This window comes from Berghia stephanieae, chromosome 7, assembly GCF_034508935.2.
Source record: "Berghia stephanieae isolate SIO BIC M18660-M18661 chromosome 7, UCSD_Bste_1.3, whole genome shotgun sequence".
Classification (NCBI taxonomy): domain Eukaryota; kingdom Metazoa; phylum Mollusca; class Gastropoda; order Nudibranchia; family Aeolidiidae; genus Berghia; species Berghia stephanieae.
Genome location: NC_088366.1, coordinates 33,711,366 through 33,731,532, shown reverse-complemented (window position 1 = coordinate 33,731,532; position 20,167 = coordinate 33,711,366). Strand labels below are relative to the sequence as shown.

The 20,167-nt window shown below is 35.6% G+C and overlaps 1 protein-coding gene across 11 annotated transcripts in view; it reads right to left on the bottom strand.

Annotated features, from left to right (window-relative positions):
- Nucleotides 1–972: 972 nt before the first annotated feature.
- The window catches only part of LOC144977128 (ranBP-type and C3HC4-type zinc finger-containing protein 1-like), a 53,931-nt gene continuing 34,736 nt past the window's right edge, over nucleotides 973–20,167 (bottom strand). For all 11 annotated transcript variants that reach the window (XM_078921958.1, XM_078921956.1, XM_078921955.1 and 8 more), the window contains 6 exons: nucleotides 8,977–9,137; nucleotides 8,352–8,463; nucleotides 6,918–7,097; nucleotides 5,237–5,335; nucleotides 2,888–3,031; nucleotides 973–2,552 (listed from right to left, as the gene is read on the bottom strand). In XM_078921958.1, coding sequence (XP_078778084.1) covers nucleotides 2,472–2,552; nucleotides 2,888–3,031; nucleotides 5,237–5,335; nucleotides 6,918–7,097; nucleotides 8,352–8,463; nucleotides 8,977–9,137 — 777 coding nt within the window. In that variant the 3' untranslated portion in view covers nucleotides 973–2,471. The remainder of the gene's footprint in view (nucleotides 2,553–2,887; nucleotides 3,032–5,236; nucleotides 5,336–6,917; nucleotides 7,098–8,351; nucleotides 8,464–8,976; nucleotides 9,138–20,167) is intronic.

The window sequence follows — 20,167 nt, the reverse complement described above, 5'->3', positions numbered from 1 at the left end:
TGGAATTATAATTACATATCATTACAGGGTAGAGAGTACAATATTCTTACTCCTCCGCACCACAACCATTCATAATATGTAAAATAGTAAATAAGACACAACTAGCAGAATTGTGACAAAACACAAAATAATGGTTTGAAGTTTAACTCTCTCCTTACCAGCTATTTTCAGGATTTTCCCCAAAACTTCACACCCAACTAACACAAAAATATATTTTTATCACTCATACACAATAGCCATAAATACTTTCTTTAGCAAAACATGCTCTACAACACACTGTTCATTTTCTTTACATTTTATGATGTACAAAAGAAATTTGAATAAGAAAAATGTTGGTTGTAATGAATGTGACGATTTTCCTATAGTCGGTAAGCCTTTGGTTAGACACCTCCCTGGTATAACCTTAGGAATGTCATTTTGCAAACATATTCACTTCCTTTTATTTTTATCTTACATGCACATTCATTTCAAAGGTCCCCCTATTGTAAAGTTGCTTGTCATTGTCAGAAATGAGTGCTGGTGCCTAACAGGCTGTAAGCTCCTCCATGTAGCTGTTCCATCACGAGATAAAAGTTTGTAAAGCTCCTAGAGCATGGTGCTTACCATGGAATACTGCTACATATATAAATGCAATTGTTCTTTCTTTTTTTTTTTTTAATGCAACATACAAGAAACCCTGTGCAAACTCAAGAGAGTTTCCAAGCTTTCCCTCTGTCCCAATGTGAGCCTGAGCAAGTAACATAGCCCCAGCTCAATTTGCGGCTCTAATCTGGCTGAAACTTGGATTAGTGTAGTTTTCCCTTGTAAAACTTTTACCTATTTTCATTTTTCTGCTCACAAAGTTAGATCCCAACTGCAATTTAATCTACCATTGAGCTGTAGCCTTGGACCACACAAACGTTATCAATGGCTAAAATCCAACAGACCGTAATGAGGCCTGAAGTGAATGGGATAAATAAGACAAATCAAAGATCTATTTATTAATTTCTTTATTTTGAGCTGAGTGACGACAAATTCATTCCACCTATACAACAACATGAATTTAAATCAGAAGTTGATTTTAAAAATAAAAAACACCTCAGAATGGAAGTAACAAGGTTTCTAAAGAGGGGTTGCATCTATGGGTACATACTGGTATATGATATCTGAATGACTATTGCCTTTTTTATCACTTTTTAGAGTTTTTCCTTCAAACAAAAATAAGATCATAACAACTTGGATCAAAGTCATAAAAAAAATATGAAAAGGATTTGTAGATTTCAAAGATAATAGTAATAATAATAAGTAAATAATAACAACAACAGTAATTTTCATTATCATTTCAATAATGAGAAGCACACATTATGACATCACATCTTCCTTTCTTCCAATTCAAAATTTCTTGGAAGTGTGTAACCAGTCCTCCGGACAATGTATAAACAATGAATAGGGTACATATTGAATAAAAAGGTAGCATAAACTCCATAATTTGCAATACTATTTTAATTGCAGTAGGTAACTGTAGATTCCAAGAGAACACTATCAGTTAGTTTGAGATCTTTTAAAAGTCTCATCCGGACACAAACACAGGTCCCCAATAAGAGAGGAATCAAATTAATGTTTACAAACTAATTCAACAACAACAACAAAATGCAACAGTACAAAAAGAGATAATTTACAAGGAACAAAAATGTGTGGCTGGCTGAGAAAAACCTGAAAGATGCGCAAATTTAATAAATTGAGTTATGTATGCAGTGGTGTAGACTGCATCATTTTGATCATTTACCAGTTTAAATTTTCTTTCTATGTCTATTAGAACCCAAGTTATGAATTTATTTCAGAATAAAATTTGTTACAATGGGAAACACTTTATCTTTGATTTCGACTCATATCTCGAATCGAAGCTTGCTGCATCTTCCCGAGTTTTTTCAGCCAGCGTCACAAATATCATCCTGTAACTTAACATATGACTTTTTCAATCCCAGTAAAGGACACCGGCCGGGGATAGGACAAAACAACGTAATCCCATTCCAAGACAAAGACAGAAAGCAGCTCTTCTGCTCTTGTAAAGGGTACTGATATTCCACAATCGTATATATTCATGGTTGTCCTTATTGGCAAAAAGATTTGTCGCAAGAAGGGCACTTCCTGCAGGCTTTCAACATTCTGCATCATGTGTTCCCCAAATGAAAGATCTCCCTGCCTTGGATATGTGTTGTTGCAATTTCTGTAGTTTTTGTGTTTTACAAGATTGGGTCAGTGGCCCCATACTCAACCCTCCTTCCCAGATGGGACTCCAGGCTTGGAACCAGTATCAAGCAAAGATTATTGTTCTTATTTTTTAAATTTGGTAAAGATGTTATAAATTCATTTTTCTTTGATATTTCACAGTTCACAGTTCTAACAGCTTGGTATTAGTATTAGTTTGAAACTGAATATAGTTTCAAGTCTGGTGTATTCTTGTAAAAAGAAAATTCACAAAGAGTCACAACTCAATGGCAATTGGAACAGTTGTCATGACATCTTTTGTCATTCACTCCACAACGACAACCTGCTGAAGTGTCTCCATTACCCTAAACATAGAAATTAAAAAAAAAAAATTAATAATATTTGCAGTCAACTATAAAATTATTATGTATGCTCTAATAAAAGCCATGGGAGTGATAATAAGTGACTGATAGTGATAGAATGATTGATCAGAGAAGAAAAATAATGATCTCTAATATTATAAATCATTTATTGTCAATTTCTAGTAAAAACAAAACATTTCCAAACATATTAGAGCTTGTATAAGTTCATCAATGTTATCAAGTCAATAAATATTGACTCAAAAAAACAAAATACATGAGAAAGGAAATCATATTTAAAATGATTTGATCAAAATAAAATATTAAACAAGAATACTAACCTTGGGCCCCCATCGAGGACCTTTTGTGACCCAGCAGATTTCTGTTTTGCACACAGAACATCTTATCCAATCACAACCATCTTTTTTCTGTACGATAATTTTACACTGAGGACAATTCATGGCTTTTCCCTTTCTCACCATTTCCTGTTGCATAAAATAAATAAATAATTTAAAAATAAAATTTTAAAAATACAGAAATAAAAAATGGACTGTTTCACTGCTCAGTGACGTGAAATGGTTTTATTAACCTTTTGGTAGCGTGAGTGGAAATCATTATTTTCCCCATTATTAATATATTAATCAGATTATAGCTGCAGACTGTGTTTCTTTACCAAGATAGCAGTCAGTAATGTGTCTTGCTGTTACCTACGCTCTCTAGTGAAAACAGTAGGATATTGACTTGACTTGACTTAGATGCCTTTCGCGTCTCGACCGAAAGATCGGGTCGCCTTGGCTGTTTCCAGTATTTCCTGTGTGAGGTGTCTCCAATATTGCCGGTCCTCTGCTAGGGTTCTCAGATTTTCAAGGTCCCCTGCCGTTATGAGACTAATGCTTTGTCCAAGTGTTGTGAGGTTTTTGTTTAGGATCACAGGGAGTGTTGTGATCGGTCTTCCTCTGAAAAGGTTCCCGTGTTTTTGGAAGTATCCAGACATGGCTTGGTTAGCTGGTATGTTTTTGTCCCTGCGTAGTATGTGACCGAAAAGTTGCCATCGTTGTTGTAAAATGTCAAGGGAGATTGGTCTTTCTTTTGTGATCTTATAGAGTGATTCATTTGAGATCTTTTTTGGGTATTTGATGTCCAGTACCCTTCTTAGCTCCTCAGCAACACAAAGATACAACCAAGGATATACGGGGCCACAAAACAGATGCAGTTCGAAAGTAACATCGGGACCCCCCAAGGAGATAGTCTGAGCCCGATTCTGTTCACAATATACTTAGAACACGCTCTGAAAGAAGTTCGAAAAGTCATTCCAAAGCCAACGACTCATATTGAGAATGCAATCCCTAGAGAAATCGCCTATGCAGATGATGTCGATTTTATTGGATCAACACCAGCAAATATAGACATCATACAAAATACCCTCATGAAATATAACCTCCAAGTCAATGCCAATAAAACCAATTTACAACAATATCGAGGAACAAAGAGGAATGGAAAAGAAGAAAGAAAGTCGGCTCACTAATTGGAGACACCGAGGATGTACAAAGAAGAAAACAGCTATCAAACGCCGCACTCAGTAAACTCACCAAAGTATGGATTAGAGGTGACAAAATAAAGAGAAAAACCAAACTGAAACTGTACCGTGCTCTTGTAAAACCAGTACTTCTGTATAACTGCGGCACTTGGGCATTGACAAAATCCGAAGAAGAACATCTGGATGCCTTCCATCGCACACAGCTAAGTAGGATATTATGATAAGTAAAATTCAAACTTTGTTTGCAAAGGGTTAATTGCATGTTTGCTCTTCAAAACACAGGATATTTAACTGTGGAAAACTGTAAAGAGTTGTCTTTGAAACATTTCATGACTGGATTCATCTGTCAATGATTTATGTTCTGCTCACTTGGTAGCAGTTTCCTGATGACTGACCCGACAGTTTTCCTATGCATCAGTCAGACCAGTCTAGTGTTGGTATCAAATGCAAAGTGACAACGATTTCGGGAAACCCCATGCCCACATGAAATACTCGGAAGGATGTGGAGGAGGAGGAGATGGAATCGAAAAAAGAAGAAGAAGAAGAAGACAAAGAAGAAAATGAAGATGAAGAAGAAAAGGATCAAGAGGAGGAGAAAGAAGAAGAAGAAGAAAAGGATCAAGAAGAGGTGATAACAACAATGATAATGACTAAAACGAGCATATGGTCAAAACATCATGGATTTGAGTGTAGCTATCTTATAAGTGTCTCAGCTTTTTTTTAAAAAGTGGAAAAGGAGACTAATTCAAACAAAGAAAAAAAAAAAGAAGATCCAGAACAATACAGTGGAATTTGCTCTTAAACTCAACTTCTGCTTAAAATCACCTCTTGATGATCCCAAATTTTCGATTCTTTCTCTAAGTGTGTTCAATTCTTAATGGATAAAAGACAACCTTGCTTAAAGTCAACCAATCCTTCTGGACTTGCAAAGTTGGCTTTATCATTATCAGGTTTCCACTGTATAGTTATGTCATTTGTTAAAAGTAGTTTCTGCTGCATCTTTGGTCCCAGCTTTCCAACCACTGCTGAGTTTATAAAGAGTTTTTAAAAAAAGACTGTTCGGATTTGAAACCAATCCATTGGATTGTGCTGTTGAGAACTCTTATCAGTTGATCTATCAGAAATATGGCACACATAAAATAGTATAAATTACCTCAATCAAGTCTTGTGTTTTTCTGGCCGCCTCATCATTCATTGCCTTCATTGCCAGATCAGCCTGGTATTGCTTACAATTCATACCTTGATGAATTACCTGTAAAAAAAGAAACAATATTTTTTCAAAAACAAAAACAAAAAAAAAAAATGACTTTCCCTCATAATTAACCTTTAGACAACACGGACCCTTTATGACATACAAGCATCAATTTTTCTGCTTTCATTGCACAATTAGGGAATTAAAGTCATAAAATAACAGCTGCACAAAAAATATGAACCACTTCTGATATCCGCTTAGTCATTTATCCAAGAAAAAAAAAAAAAGTCCTATCAATTTACAGAGAAATTTGCTACTTTTGAAAATGTAGAATAATTATAACGACAAAGTAGAAATGGAGACTAAGGCAGTATGGTACAAATTTACATGGTCAAAGATGTGGTATTCTTGGCCGAGCAATACACTGTTTTTTTTCTTACTTGTATCACATTCCTGCATTCATCATCATCATTGCCTTTTTCACCTTGGGTCAGGGTATAGGCCACAGACAAACAGTTTCCATCCTTCTCTATCCTGAGCTAACTTTTTTATCTCATTCCAGGTCTTACCACTTCTCTGTATATATTGTCATTCCAGAAACTCTTCGGTCGCCCAAGCTAAAAAAAGGATTTGGTTTGTCCGTCTGCGTTTCTGTAACGATTTGAGTTTAACGGAAAGGGGTGTTAACCCTTTGCCAACCCCCAACCTGGAGGACGAGGTGACTCAAAGATGGGGGAATCACACACCATTAGTCGCCTTTTACAACACGCTGGCTTGGCATTGGGCTATTCTTGACCCTCTTTGTTGAGGGACCCCGGACACCACACGGGTATCCTGCATTCATGCTGATCAGTAACTGCATGGCAGACAATGGTTGAACAAGCTTTGTTCTCAGCATAGAGCTTGAATAAGACATTTTATACACTAACCCACTCAACTCTGTTGTGAATGAGTTTTTGTAAAAGGCAGAGCCAGATATTGTCAAAGTAAAAGTAGAAAAAGTGCACCTAAGTTGATATGTGCTATTGAATATGGCTGCTCTGGGAATAAATGAAACATTTTCAGCGCAATGAATATGCTAAAACTAAAACCCTTGAATCTGCTATACAAATGAGTGTATGTATTTGTATTAGCCTATCTCAAGTAAAATGAAACCGTGTCAGAAAAGAAAGGGAAAAAAACCCCTCTGGTTACTGATCAGCAGATTATGGACTAAATGGATGACTTGCATTTTACCAAAGACAGGTGATATAATTATTCCATTATGCAGAAAGCTAACAAAAGATCTGAGAGTTGATTCATAACTGAGAAAAGCAAAAAATTTTACGATGACTTTTTCTTGCTTCTTTTGTTGTTCTATTGCTTAGCATAGTATTATGGGCAATATATTTTAGCAGTATCTTAATTTCATAACCTGAGGGAAAATAATTTGACACACTCTCCCGATACAAGTCATTGCAGCTCACTTCATTCTGCTGCATATTGCAGCTCAAGCTTTGGCGGTTAAAGTCTTTAAAATATATATCTCCCAATGGGGCTGAATTTGAATAAAGGGGATTTTAAAAATCAAACAAAACTATTCACATTGCAAGCTAACCAGATTTTTACTCCCAATTCCATTTACCAAACACACAAGACTTACTTTACAAGTGAGACAGTTCTCTTTTCTACAGATGGGACATACAAAGAAGTTGACTTCATCCTCATACAGACACCATCCTTTACAGTCCGTTGTTTTACAGTGAAAGGAGTTGGCAGCTTGAGATTCAGCCTGATCCAGACCACGCTGTAAATACTTGATGAAAACATCCTCTGACACAAGCTGTAATTTGGTACAATAAGAGTTAAGACTTGTTCTTCGGAAATATAAAACAAATTGTGGAACACTGGTAACTCTCAGACTACACTGGCTTCCAATGTATGCCAGGATTGTCTACAAGATCCGTCAGTGAGTTTATATTAGAAATTTCAACATTTGTATCCATGCCTAAAAAAAGGAAGATGCTACACAACATTAAAGGACTGTTAGATTTAGAGTACAGTATCTGCAACGGTCTTGGGTAACAGGCGTCAAAGAAAAGAGGCATAGGTATATAGTTTACAGAAGTAAATCTGAGCAACATCCTATCCCTATACCCAGCCTAAGTCAAACCAGTCTTACAAAGACAATGGCATAGGATCCTAGCCAAAACAGACTTGCCAAATTGAAAACTTCAAATTTAGTCATTTTAATGTCAATTTTACAGTAATTTGACAAGGAAATTCGTAATTTCTGAAATTGTGTATGAACAACCACAATATTATTATTATTATTATTATTATTATTATTATTATTATTATTATTATTATTATTATTATTATTATTATTATTATTATTATTATTATCATCATTATTATAGTGGTAGTAGTAGTAGTAGTAGTAGTAGTAGTAGTAGTAGTAGTAGTTCTCTTCTTCTTCTTCTTCTTCTTCTTCTTCTTCTTCTTCTTCTTATTATTATTTATTATTATTATTATTATTATTATTATTATTATTATTATTATTATTATTATTATTATTATTTTTATTATCATTTAAGTATTACTAAGAATTAAAAATTTCCATAAAATTTCGTATTTGGCCATGAAATTTGTCTAAAATTCGTAAAATTACGAAAAATTCGTAAGATTCGGCATGTATGCCAAAATGAAGAAAGTTTCTAATACCGATATACTGCCACTCAGAGAGATGCTATACAGAAAGAGGGGGGGGGGGGTAAAATCACTTCTCACAGAAACACACACTTGCACACAAACAAACATGTCCAAATGACTCACGGAGAGGTCTCGAGCCTGGGCAAAATCAAGTCAAGATATAAAGTTATATTGGTAGGGAAAATAAATTAGGGGATAGAAGACCTACTTTAGCCCACACCAACAGCCCACAAGAGTTCGGTCATGAACTAATGAAATGATACAACTATTTCATTGACCTGCAGGATACCCTCACAAAATGTTCCATTTCTTCGGACACTCTTATAAACCAATTTCCAACACAGCTCTACTATGAACTTGTTCTTTAATATATCAGATGACTTACAGCTCTGATTTCTCTTTGTTGCAGGACATTGTCACAATTTCCATCTTCATCCCGATATGGACAGGTCAGTATTGGCTCCTCACTAAGGGAAACAGCCATTTGAAGGCAGTCTCTGAGATGAAAGGATGCATGAAATAAAAAGTTTCAAAATACTACACCTACCTATTTTAATATATTAAAAAAGCCAATCAAATCAAATTTGTCATTATCATCTTCTTACTCCAAAAGGATAACTCCGCTTACATTTATTTTTAGCACAAGGACGAGTGAAACACAGCTCTTCAACATCTATTATTACATATAGATGATTATGAGTATCTCCAACCAAAAAACTTTTGATGTTAAAGGGTATTTAACAACCTTTTTATCTTAGCCCGAATCACTGAAGCCTAAGTCGGATCAAACTTACTACTTCCTTTGTGAAAACAGTAAGATATTAAATCAGGTTACAGTAATATCGAACTCTAAGGGATTAGAGTCATGTTCTTACTAATTTTTGCCTTAAGAATTTGTTTGACAAATAAATGAACAGAAGAAAAATTGTGAAAGGCTTAATTAGGAATTGAAGAAGTTTGGAAGGAGTGTGTGTTGGGCCTGATTATTGATCCCAAACTCAGTGACTTACGTGCAAAACGAATGAAGGCAATCTCTTATCACAATGCCTTCTCCTGGTCCAAAGTCGTCAAAACAAATAGGACAAGTAAAAGTCTCTTTATTCTGGATAAGGTCAAGGTCATCTAACATGAGCCACTGATTGTAGTTGTGAATTCGAGTTGTCTCATGTTGCTGCATCCAAAAGAAAATATAAAATTTAAATAAAATGGTGTTCACAGCAAATTAAATGTTTTGATAAATTGTTATAATTTACTTTAGAAATAGAAGCTCGTGAAACTGGACTCTTTCCTAATATAGATTTGACTGCATATTTTAAATTTTACAGAAAGGGTCAAAAATAAGCATTGGCAGAAAATATAAATAAACCACAAATTTACACTAAAAGAATTTTTTTTTTAAGCACCCCAATCAAACTTGAACATTTATATAGCGCAATATCCGCTAAACGTGCTTAAAACACTTTACAAGGGGTCCCTAGCCAACAAAAACACTTAACAGTGAGTTTCCAACAGAGACAATGCTGTTATCTACCATCTATTCATTTTCCACACGATTACGGTGAGAGAAAGAGCCTTTTACAAGAACAATGGACTGCTCAGAGTGGAAGTCGAACCTGGGACCCTCTGATCTAGAGGTGAGTGCCATAGCACAAGATCTCATAGCCGCACAAGAATACATGAAAAAATATTGCCCATTGCAATTATTTTATAATCAAAATATCGAATCTGCAATCAAGCTGAAGTTTCATAATCTTCATCTAAAATAATGCTTTTATTTCAGTTGTTAACTTCCCTCTACCATGACTTTTCTTTAAATCAAATTGGGACTTCCATCTGACTTCAATGTTGTTTTTCACTTTTTTGAGCTTCAATCAGAAATATTTGCATTCGTACAAGAAAAAAAAATGCCCCAACAGAAAGGAGCAAATGCATCCATTTTCTTCTTACAAAGGATCTTAGGTAGGACCTTCACAAAACCAAGTACATATTCCAATTCATGGTTAAGGATAGAAAGTCACATAGGGCGGATGGTCTGAGAGACACACTCACCATCTGGCAAAAAATGGGGTGTGAGGTAGAGTCAAGCTTTTAAGGGTTTTACAGCATTTTTCAACACTGTCATTTCAGCGCCAGTAAAAAAGGAAGAAAATGGGATAGTCAAAAAGAATTCTAGATTTACAATTTACCCAAGTAAAGTAAGACAAAAGGGACTGGTTCAAATAGGGAACAAAGGTAAATTCCAAGAGCATACTATCAGTGTATTTAGTTTGAGATCAACTACAACTTTCATCTAACCCAGGCACAAGATCCAACTAGGAGGAATACACTCAAATGTTCACAAAATATATCCAAAACAAAAAATATAACAGTACATACCCTCATATTTAATACTACACATTTGATGTTTCCCACAAAGCCAATGACTCCTGCCAGGGCCAGGGCAAAACCAAGTAATTCAATTACAAGACAAGGAAAAAAGATATAGGGGGAATGTATGAGACACAGCTATAGTGACTTCTCCGCCCATATTGGAAAGTCCAAAGATCCCAGCCAAGGCTGAGTAGAGGAAAAGAAACATTGAGTCTGACATTAGATGTCATCATTTTAAAAATAATAACAACAACCAAAAAGTAACATATGTAACCTTTTTTGGGGGGTGAGAATAGTTAGGTCTGCAGAAATAATCAAATGAATAAAAGGATAGATTTGAATGTTTGTTTTACGAGTTACACAGCACTTGCAACACCTTCAGATTCAGGTTTAGATTATATTGTCATCAGTTTAAAAAAAAAAAAAAAAAAAAAAAAAGATTCTGGGTGGGGTTTCTGACATCCCATAGTGGGCAGGGAGGCATTTTCTGTGTCTTCTATCCCCTTATATCTGTTTTCCAACATGCTTTATGTCCTTGTCTTGGAATGAGATTACTTGGTTTTGTCCTGACCCTGGCCTGATACCTTGGTTTGGAGGGAAACAGTCAAAACGTATGATTAGAGTTTTGGGAGATGATATTTTTCGTCTGTTATGCACTGTATTTTGTTTTACATATTATGTATGATATGTAACATTTGAGTGTGTTCCTCGTAAAGGGACCAGTACTTGCGCCAGGACAAGACATTTAGATGGTCTCAAACTAAGTACAATGAGAGTGTGCTCTTGGAATCTAGATCTGTTGCCTATTTGAATTAATTCTCCTTTGTCTCACTTTTTCTTGGGTGCTTTAATTGTAATTCTAGAACTTTTTACTATCCCATTTTCTTCCTTTTTACTGGTGCTGATATGACCCAGATTTGTTGTTTGTTTGTTTTGTTTGTTTTTAAGGGTTTTACGGCGCCTGCAACACATTTAGGTTATATCAGCGCCAGTAAAAAGGAAGAAAATGGAATAGTCGAAAGTTCTAGAATTACAATTAAAGCACCCAAGAGAGAGTAAGACAAAGGGGAATTGGGAACAAATAGGGATCAGATGTAGATTCCAAGAGCATACCATCAATGTACTTAGCTTGAGATCACCTATAAGTCTCATCCGGACACAAGCACAAAATCCAACAAGGAGGAATACACTCAGATGCTTACATCATACATTAAAAATAAATATAATAATACATAACAGAGAGATGATTTACAAGGGAAAAAAATATCATCTCTCAAAACAATAACTGTGCATTTGACTGTTTCCCTCCCAGCCAGGACTCAGGCCAGGGCCAGGACAAAACCAAGTAATCTCATTCCAAGACAAAGACAGAAAGCATGTTGGAAAACAGATATATGGGGATAGAAGACACAGTATGTACCCCCCTGCCCGCTATGGGAGGTCAGGATCCCCACCCAGCCAGATTTGTTGCATGCGCCGTAAAATCCTTAATAACAAACAAACAAACAAAAAATAATTGACAACAGAGGGAAAAGAAAGTGTGGGCTACTGAGAAACACTTGGAGACAGTGGAGGTTGTTAATAAATCATAGATGTAGGTAAAACTTTCAATCTCCCTCCAAAAAATTCAAGACAATAGAACAAGCTCAAATAGGGAACAGAATTAGTTGATCTATAAGTGAAACTGGTCTCAGTCAACCGAAATGTTTAATTACAGATGCAAGCATAAGCCTTGCACAAAAAAAGGATGCCTCAAATGCTTACAAAAAGTAAACATTAGTAACAAACAACAGAAAAAGAAAAAAGAAAAAAACTTTCACAAAAATATGTATCTCGATCAAATCATATGCCTTTAAGAAAAGGCCCAAAATAAGTTCTGCTTATAACAAAATGGTCTCATTCCAATAGAAGGATACATAGCCATGTGGAAGTGAAAATAGGGGAACATGACAGACAGCCAGTGAGTCAAGCCCACAAGGAAAGTCAATGGGTCCATGCAATAGTTTTAATGAAACTATGTCTCCCCGCTGAAGGATTAATTATCTGCATCGTACTTGAAAAGATAAAAAAAAAAAAAAAGAAAAATGTAGAACAAAAAGAATAAAACTAAAGAGAAAGAATTTACCTACGTTCTTTATTTGGAGATATATAAATCTTTATAAATAAAAAATGTACACTTCAACATTCAATGAATTTCAGACAATAATATTTAAAGTATGCAAATTATTAATAAAATTTTGCCCCTAGAGATGTGTCTTTGGGTCAGGCATCCAAGTAAAAAATAAAATTAAAAAAAAAAAAACGTTTTAAAAGGTTTAAGAACAGTCTATACATATTTATGTTGTAATGCCCAGTAATTCAACACAATAAAAATAAAAGTTCAGCATCAATATAAAAAAAAATGATTATAATAAAAATATTTTTTTAAATATTAAAATAAATAATAATAATAATAATAATAATAATAATAATAATAATAATAATAATAATAATAATAATAATAATAATAATAATAATAATAACAACAACAATAATAATCTACAAAGTGCCAATCCCTTGATGTCCACAGTGTTTGGCATACATGGACAAAGGAGGGAGGTGGGAACAACATAAAAAGATCCGTAGTGACTTTTTATCTCCATAAAAATAGGGAGTGTCATGTCATTTCTAATTTTAGCTCTAATTAACCTAAAATGAAGTATAATTATACATATGTATATCTTTATTCTAAATTAAGCAATAAACTAAATTACAGGATTGAAACTTTAAGTACACACTATATCAATCAGTGCTGATGGTGACAAAGAGGAGTAAAATTTTGATCGATTGTCTGTTCGCTCTATTTTTACTGCATTCACTCCCACTATTGAAGCAATTAAAAAGATAAACTGTAATTGGTACTCTAGATTACTTCCGGATGTTGGAAACTGCACCTATCTCTTCTACCATACATCAAGTCTCTCACTACCAGAACATTTGATAAGGTGAAATGCAATTTTTTATAAAGTAAGAAATTCCTCCTCTGACATTCAAATCACGGATGTCTGCAGATGTAAAGAAAACCATCAGCCCTGATCAATTACGGTGGTTACCAACTAACAATTTGCCTGTCGGGTGACAGCTTTTTCATAAATAAATTTCGGTGTGAAAATTCTCATACTTTTCCTTATTCAACTCTTCTTCTTTTTTTCTTATGGCAGGTCGTGGATTTCAAATATATTTTTTTCTTTAAATTTTGTTTAAAATTCAGTTTTTTTTACCAAAATAATTTATAATTCTAATTCTAGCTTTTTTTAACCATCTCCATTAAGGTACAAAATTATAGTAAGGCCTGTCCTCGCATAGTATTAGATCCATGCACAAAAACTGATAACAGGGTCAAAATGGTACAAAACAGAGGTAAAAGGAGAAAGATTAGGAAATACTCTCATTACAATAGCGTAACAAAATTCAAAGAAAGCTTAGGTCACAAAAGAAATAAGATATTATGTACTTTCCAAAAATTTATACAGGCAACACCAAAATGTGAATTGTAGTCTGGACCCTCTATTTAAGAAGATCCAACAACAACCATGAAGAAAAGAAGAAGAAGAAGAAGAAGAAGAAGAAGAAGAAGAAGAAGAAGAAGAAGAAGAAGAAGAAGAAGAAGAAGAAGAAGAAGAAGAATGAGAAAATGAAAGAAGAAAAGAAAAAAGAAGAAGATAAAAGAAGAAGAAGAAAAAAAGAAGAAAGAAGAAGAAGAAGAAGAAGAAGAAGAAGAAGAAGAAGAAGAAGAAGAAGAAGAAGAAGAAGAAGAAGAAGAAGAAGAAGAAGAAGAAGAAGAAGAAGAGAAGAAGAAGAAGAAGAAGAAGAAGAAGAAGAAGAAGAAGAAGAAGAAGAAGAAAGAAGAAGAAGAAGAAGAAGAAGAAGAAGAAGAAGAGAAGAAGAAGAAGAAGAAAGAAGAAGAAGAAGAAGAAGAAGAAGAAGAAGAAGAAGAAGAAGAAGAAGAAGAAGAAGAAGAAGAAGAAGAAGAAGAAGAAGAAGAAGAAGAAGAAGAAGAAGAAAGAAGAAGAAGAAAGAAGAAGAAGAAGAAGAAGAAGAAGAAGAAGAAGAAGAAGAAGAAGAAGAAGAAGAAGAAGAAGAAGAAGAAGAAGAAGAAGAAGAAGAAGAAGAAGAAGAAGAAGAAGAAGAAGAAGAAGAAGAAGAAGAAGAAGAAGAAGAAGAAGAAGAAGAAGAAGAAGAAGAAGAAAGAAGAAGAAGAAGAAGAAGAAGAAGAAGAAGAAGAAGAAGAGAAGAAGAAGAAGAAGAAGAAGAAGAAGAAGAAGAAGAAGAAGAAGAAGAAGAAGAAGAAGGAAGAAGAAGAAGAAGAAGAAGAAGAAGAAGAAGAAGAAGAAGAAGAAGAAGAAGAAGAAGAAGAAAAGAAGAAGAAGAAGAAGAAGAAGAAGAAGAAGAAGAAGAAGAAGAAGAAGAAGAAGAAGAAGAAGAAGAAGAAGAAGAAGAAGAAGAAGAAGAAGAAGAAGAAGAAGAAGGTAATGCCACGCTACAAATATTTGGTTATAATGGCATTTTTCCATCTTGTAAACAATGAAAAAATGCTGGAACATGAAGTTAGCAATTAATATTAACTATTCATGGCAAGGTGAATATTTTGTCAGAGGAACCAAAACTTTAGAAAAGTACACTTCCCCAAACTTAATATTGTGCAGGCCATGAAAGGGCCAAATTGCCGCTAGACAGTTCATTCCAAGCCAACAAATCTGTTACTGAATGAAAATGTATTGTTTATGAATTTTCCAGTGGATATATTTGCTGCATGAAATTCGATACCCAAATGGAAACTACAATTTTCCAGTGGATTTATTTGCTGCATGAAATTCAATACCCGAATGGAAAGTACAATTTTACAGTGGATATATTTCCTGAATGAAATTCGATACCCAAATGGAAAGTACAATTTTACAGTCGATATATTTCCTGAATGAAATTCAATACCTGAATGGAAAGTACAATTTTACAGTGGATATATTTCCTGAATGAAATTCAATACCCAAATGGAAAGTACAATTTTCCAGTGGATATACTTGCTGCATGAATTCAACACCCAAATGGAAAGTACAAAGAGAAAGGCGGCACATGGCCATGTTGTAAAGGCGTCAACTAATTATCTAGAAAAAATGGATTCTTTTGCCTCTTTATCTCGGGGATCTCCTGTCCACCCATCAGTGATTGGGTTGCTGAGTCAGTGAGATCTGGTGAAAAGCACTTTGCGATAGACAAGCATCCTATCTTAAGGATAGCAGTCAATTGCTATTGTCTGTTTCTTGCGGTAGAGACCAGGATGAAATTTGGCTTTATTTAGATATCTAAGAGAATAGTACACAACTAGTTTTTTGCACTGTCTTCACATGCAGGAAAGACAAACCTACCAGTTATTGCATATACACGATATAAACTTAAAAAGGAGAACAAGTCATTCAACAGGAGCCTATTGTATTTACATGGTGATAATTGTTTATAATCTTACTGAAAAACTGATCAGGAAAGGAGGGTCAAATTCCCTCCCTTGATTATAGACCTCCTCTCTATATTATACAAATAGTTTTTTTTTATATGATATATTTTTTATTGTATAGTATTTGTATATAAGAGAATTACTTATCATTATTGATCAAAATACATGTGTATCCTCTTTAAAGTGATCGAAGTACGTCTTGTAAATGATGTACAACCTAGTGGGTTTTCGTGGGTTAAAAAGATTGTGACCCTTCATCTCCAAGTGGTATTATGTCGGGATGAACTTGGTGGTGGAAGATTTTATAGCCAAACATAACAAACTTGGGGTTTGTTTCTCTTCATGATGGTGGGGAACAAATACTATTTCCTGAATTGCAAAACATTCCAAGTATTTTTGTCTCATCCTTTGATCTTTAAAATCCCGTTTATCCCGACATACTGTTTTGAGACAGTGGGTAACATTTGTGTTTATAATATAACTTGAATAGTTTGTTTTACAATTTATAGTGTTTTATCGACATCTATAGGCCTAGCATATAAAATACTATAATCATTTTGAGCATCAACAAATACCACAGCTACTGAATAATCAATTTCTAAAGAACACTTTGTGGGCCAGAATCAAACCCATTATCTCCCGGTTATGGTACTGATCCTTCGTTAGTAATTGCAAAGACAATGTACGAAAAAAAGGATTGACTGTAAAAAATACCCCAACCACCAGTTCTCCCGCATCACTATTTTTAAAAAAACAAACCTTTCCCCGCCATCAAGAATATGGAACGATTCTGTCCTTGAAATTTATTTGACATGTAGGTGGTGTATAGCATGATCATGACAATCAGCCGATGGCATGATTATATCACATCATCATTATGACACATTGATTTTATCCTGATATGGTGCCACCTTTTAACCCCTACCCCTTCCTACCACACAAGAAAATGGTACAATTTATTTTAACACCACCCACATTACATCATTTGTCATCAGCTATCTGACACCAATAGGTCAAACACTACACATAAAACTGTTGATCAAGGTATTGACAATTTGTTTCCATAAATAATAGAAGGTTATGAAGACTTATAATTTTACAGCTTTATTATTTTTGTTGTTGTTGTTTTATCCAAACATGGCGATCTGTCCCAGTGTGACAAGTGGAGAGGAATCGCCTTGTTGTCCATACCAAGCAAAGTTACTCTGGACAAAGCACTACAAGATGAGCAGATGGACTTCAGAAAAGAACGGTCATGCACAGACCAAATTGCAACTCTAAGAATCATTGTTGAGCAGCCGATTGCGTGGCAATCATCCCTATATGTATGCTTTATAGACTTTGAGAAAGCGTATGACAGCGTATATAGGGAAAGCATCTGGAGCATCCATCTCCACTACAGGGTGCCAGAAAAGCGTATAAACATCATCAAACGACTTTATGATGGGTTTTCCTGCCAAGTCATCCATAATGGTCGACTCTCAGAGGATTTTGATATTACCTCAGGAGTAAGACAAGGCTGCTTGCTGTCCCAACTTCTATTTCTTGTGGTATTGGACTGGGTGACAAAGACAACATATGGCAACTCCAACAATGGCATTCAATGGACATTTTCAAAAGGACTTGAAGACCTTGAATTTGCAGATGACCTAACCCTCCTCTCATACCGCCTACAGGACATGCAGAACAAAGTCACAGCACTGAAAGAAACAGCTCAGCCAGTTGGTCTCAAGATTAGTGAAGAGAAGACAAAACTACTGCGCATAACTGCCAAACAAGAATCACTAATCACCATCTCTGGTACAGCAATAGAAGATGTCAGGGAAATTTACATACCTTGGCAGCAAAATCAGTAAGTTGAATGGAACTGATGAAGGCATTGCTAGAATCAAGAAAGCACACCAGGCCTTTCCAATATTGAGACCAATATGGAAAGCTTCCAGCTTAAAATATTTAACACCAATGTTAAATTAGTCCTGCTCTATGGGTCAGAGACTTGGTGAACAACCTTGACTACATCAGCCAAGATACCAACTTTTGTCAATCGCTGTCTTATACAAATCCTCAAGTTGAAATGGTTTGACAAAGTGCCAAATGCTGACCTTTGGACGAGAACAAACTAAGAGCAAATGCATGTCCAGGTCAGATGCAGAATGTGGCGATGGGTTGGCCATACCCTGCGGAAATAGCCTTGTAATATAACCAAGCAGGCTCTCAAATGGAACCCACAGGGCAAGAGGAAACAGAGTTGTCCAAAACAGACTTGGAGGAGAAGCCTTCACCAAGATGTGTGCGTTTCCAATCTTACCTTGAGTGAAGCTAAGTTCTGTGCCAAGGACAGAAGAAGGTGGAAGAGTGCTGTTGAGGCCATATACTTCACCAGGAACCAAGAGGCATAAGTCAAAGTAACTCATCCTTTTTTGTTTGTTTTGTTTTATGCTTGTGAGACAATTTGTTCTAGCTATTTCAAGTATTTTAATCTTAACTGCACACATCTTTTCCCTTCCTGGTAACTGGTTTTAAAGATTTGATAATAAGTATTTGTGCATTGCATTAAAAGTGCATAAAGAATACAAGCAGAAATGCATACATATGCTAGAAGATAAATATGTAATAAACTGAATATAATAATCATTTCAAAGGTTTCATATTGTCAAAGTTACATATCTATTTCTCAGATCAAACAATCCAAGACTCAGAAATGATATCAACCTTCTCAGTACACGACACCATCAATATTCTATTGAACACAGAGAGCGATGTCACTCCTTCAAATAGACCCAACAATGAAATAGTTATGGAGATACTACGGCACATTTCAAACATGAATCACTTGGATACGACAGATGACCAAATAGTAAACACAACTGATCGGCTAATTAACACTTTACTATCACACGTCGCAATAATGCGACCCGGAAATAACTCGCTAGTCGTCACTGGACGCATTATTGCGACAGCGTCCCTTGGTTACGGAAAGGTTTGATAAAAGCCAGCAGAGTTATTCTTCCTGCGCCTGCGCACTTCCTACTTTCGTTTTTCCGATAGCGTCAGTTTCCATTCTTCAACTGATCGAGAAAAAAACACGATTCTAACACGATTTTTGACGATTTTAGACACTTTTTTCACGTTGCCATGGCTGCAGAAGGTAATGCCTCGACTAGCTAAGTAGTAGATGATAACCAGGAGTTTCGTTATGACTCTGACTCGGAAGAAAGTGTCAATTCATGGGCTAGTTTCCCAACAGACGATCCTGAATTCACTGTTACGCGACCTCTCGATGTTGATAGTGATAGTGGAGACGATTCTGATCATGAACCGACCAGAGACACAGTTGATAGAGGTGGACAAAGGGGCGTGGCATCAGGACAGACCCTTCCTCAGCATCAAACATCTAATAATATAGACTGGGAGCGTTTTGACGAAGGTGAGAGTCATCGATCGACGTGTTTAGGTCCTTTCACGAAGCGCTCTGGATTGTTGGTTGATCTCAATGAACCAACACCAATGGACTTCTTCAACTTATATTTCCCTGATGAAGTGATAAATTTACTCGTCACTGAGACAAACCGTTATGCTGCCCAATCCCTTGCTCCTCTCCCGATAGCAATTTTTACAAGAAGAGGTGGACACCAGTCAGTGATGTGCAAGTGTGTGCTTTCATTGGATTGCAGATAGCCATGGGCATTGATCCCAAGACTTCCATCAGCGACCATTGGCAGAAGTATTGGCTCTTGGGCAACTGCTTCTCTGATGTTATGCCATATTACAATTATAAGATGCTTCAAGCATTTTTCCATTTCAGGGACAACACTGGACGAATTCCTAGGGGTCAGGTTGGCTACATGCCTCTTTATAAAATTCAACCTCTGCTAGATTTGACACAAAGTACATATGGGACAAATTTCTACCCTAGTCAACATTTATCTGTGGACGAGTCGATGGCCCCGTTCAAAGGAAGGATTCATTTTCAGCAGTACATGCCAGACAAACCGACGAAAAGGGGGTTCAAGTTGTTCACCTTATGTGATGCAGCTACCTTTTTTTGCTTAAAATTCTGTGTGTATACAGGAAAAAACTATTTCAATTTTACTGGGCCAGATACATTTGTTGACCATGTAGTGAAAGATCTTCTGGAGTCATACTTAAATTTCAACCATGTCATTTACATGGACAGTTACTACTCATCCACAACCCTGTTCAAGGCACTTGAACTTCAAAAAACTGGTGCTGTTGGGACAGTTCGAGAGGACAGGAAAGGCTTCCCCCCTGCACTCAAAAAGAAAAATTTACGTCTGAAGAAATCAGATCCCCCAAAATTCTACCGCAGCGACAATCTT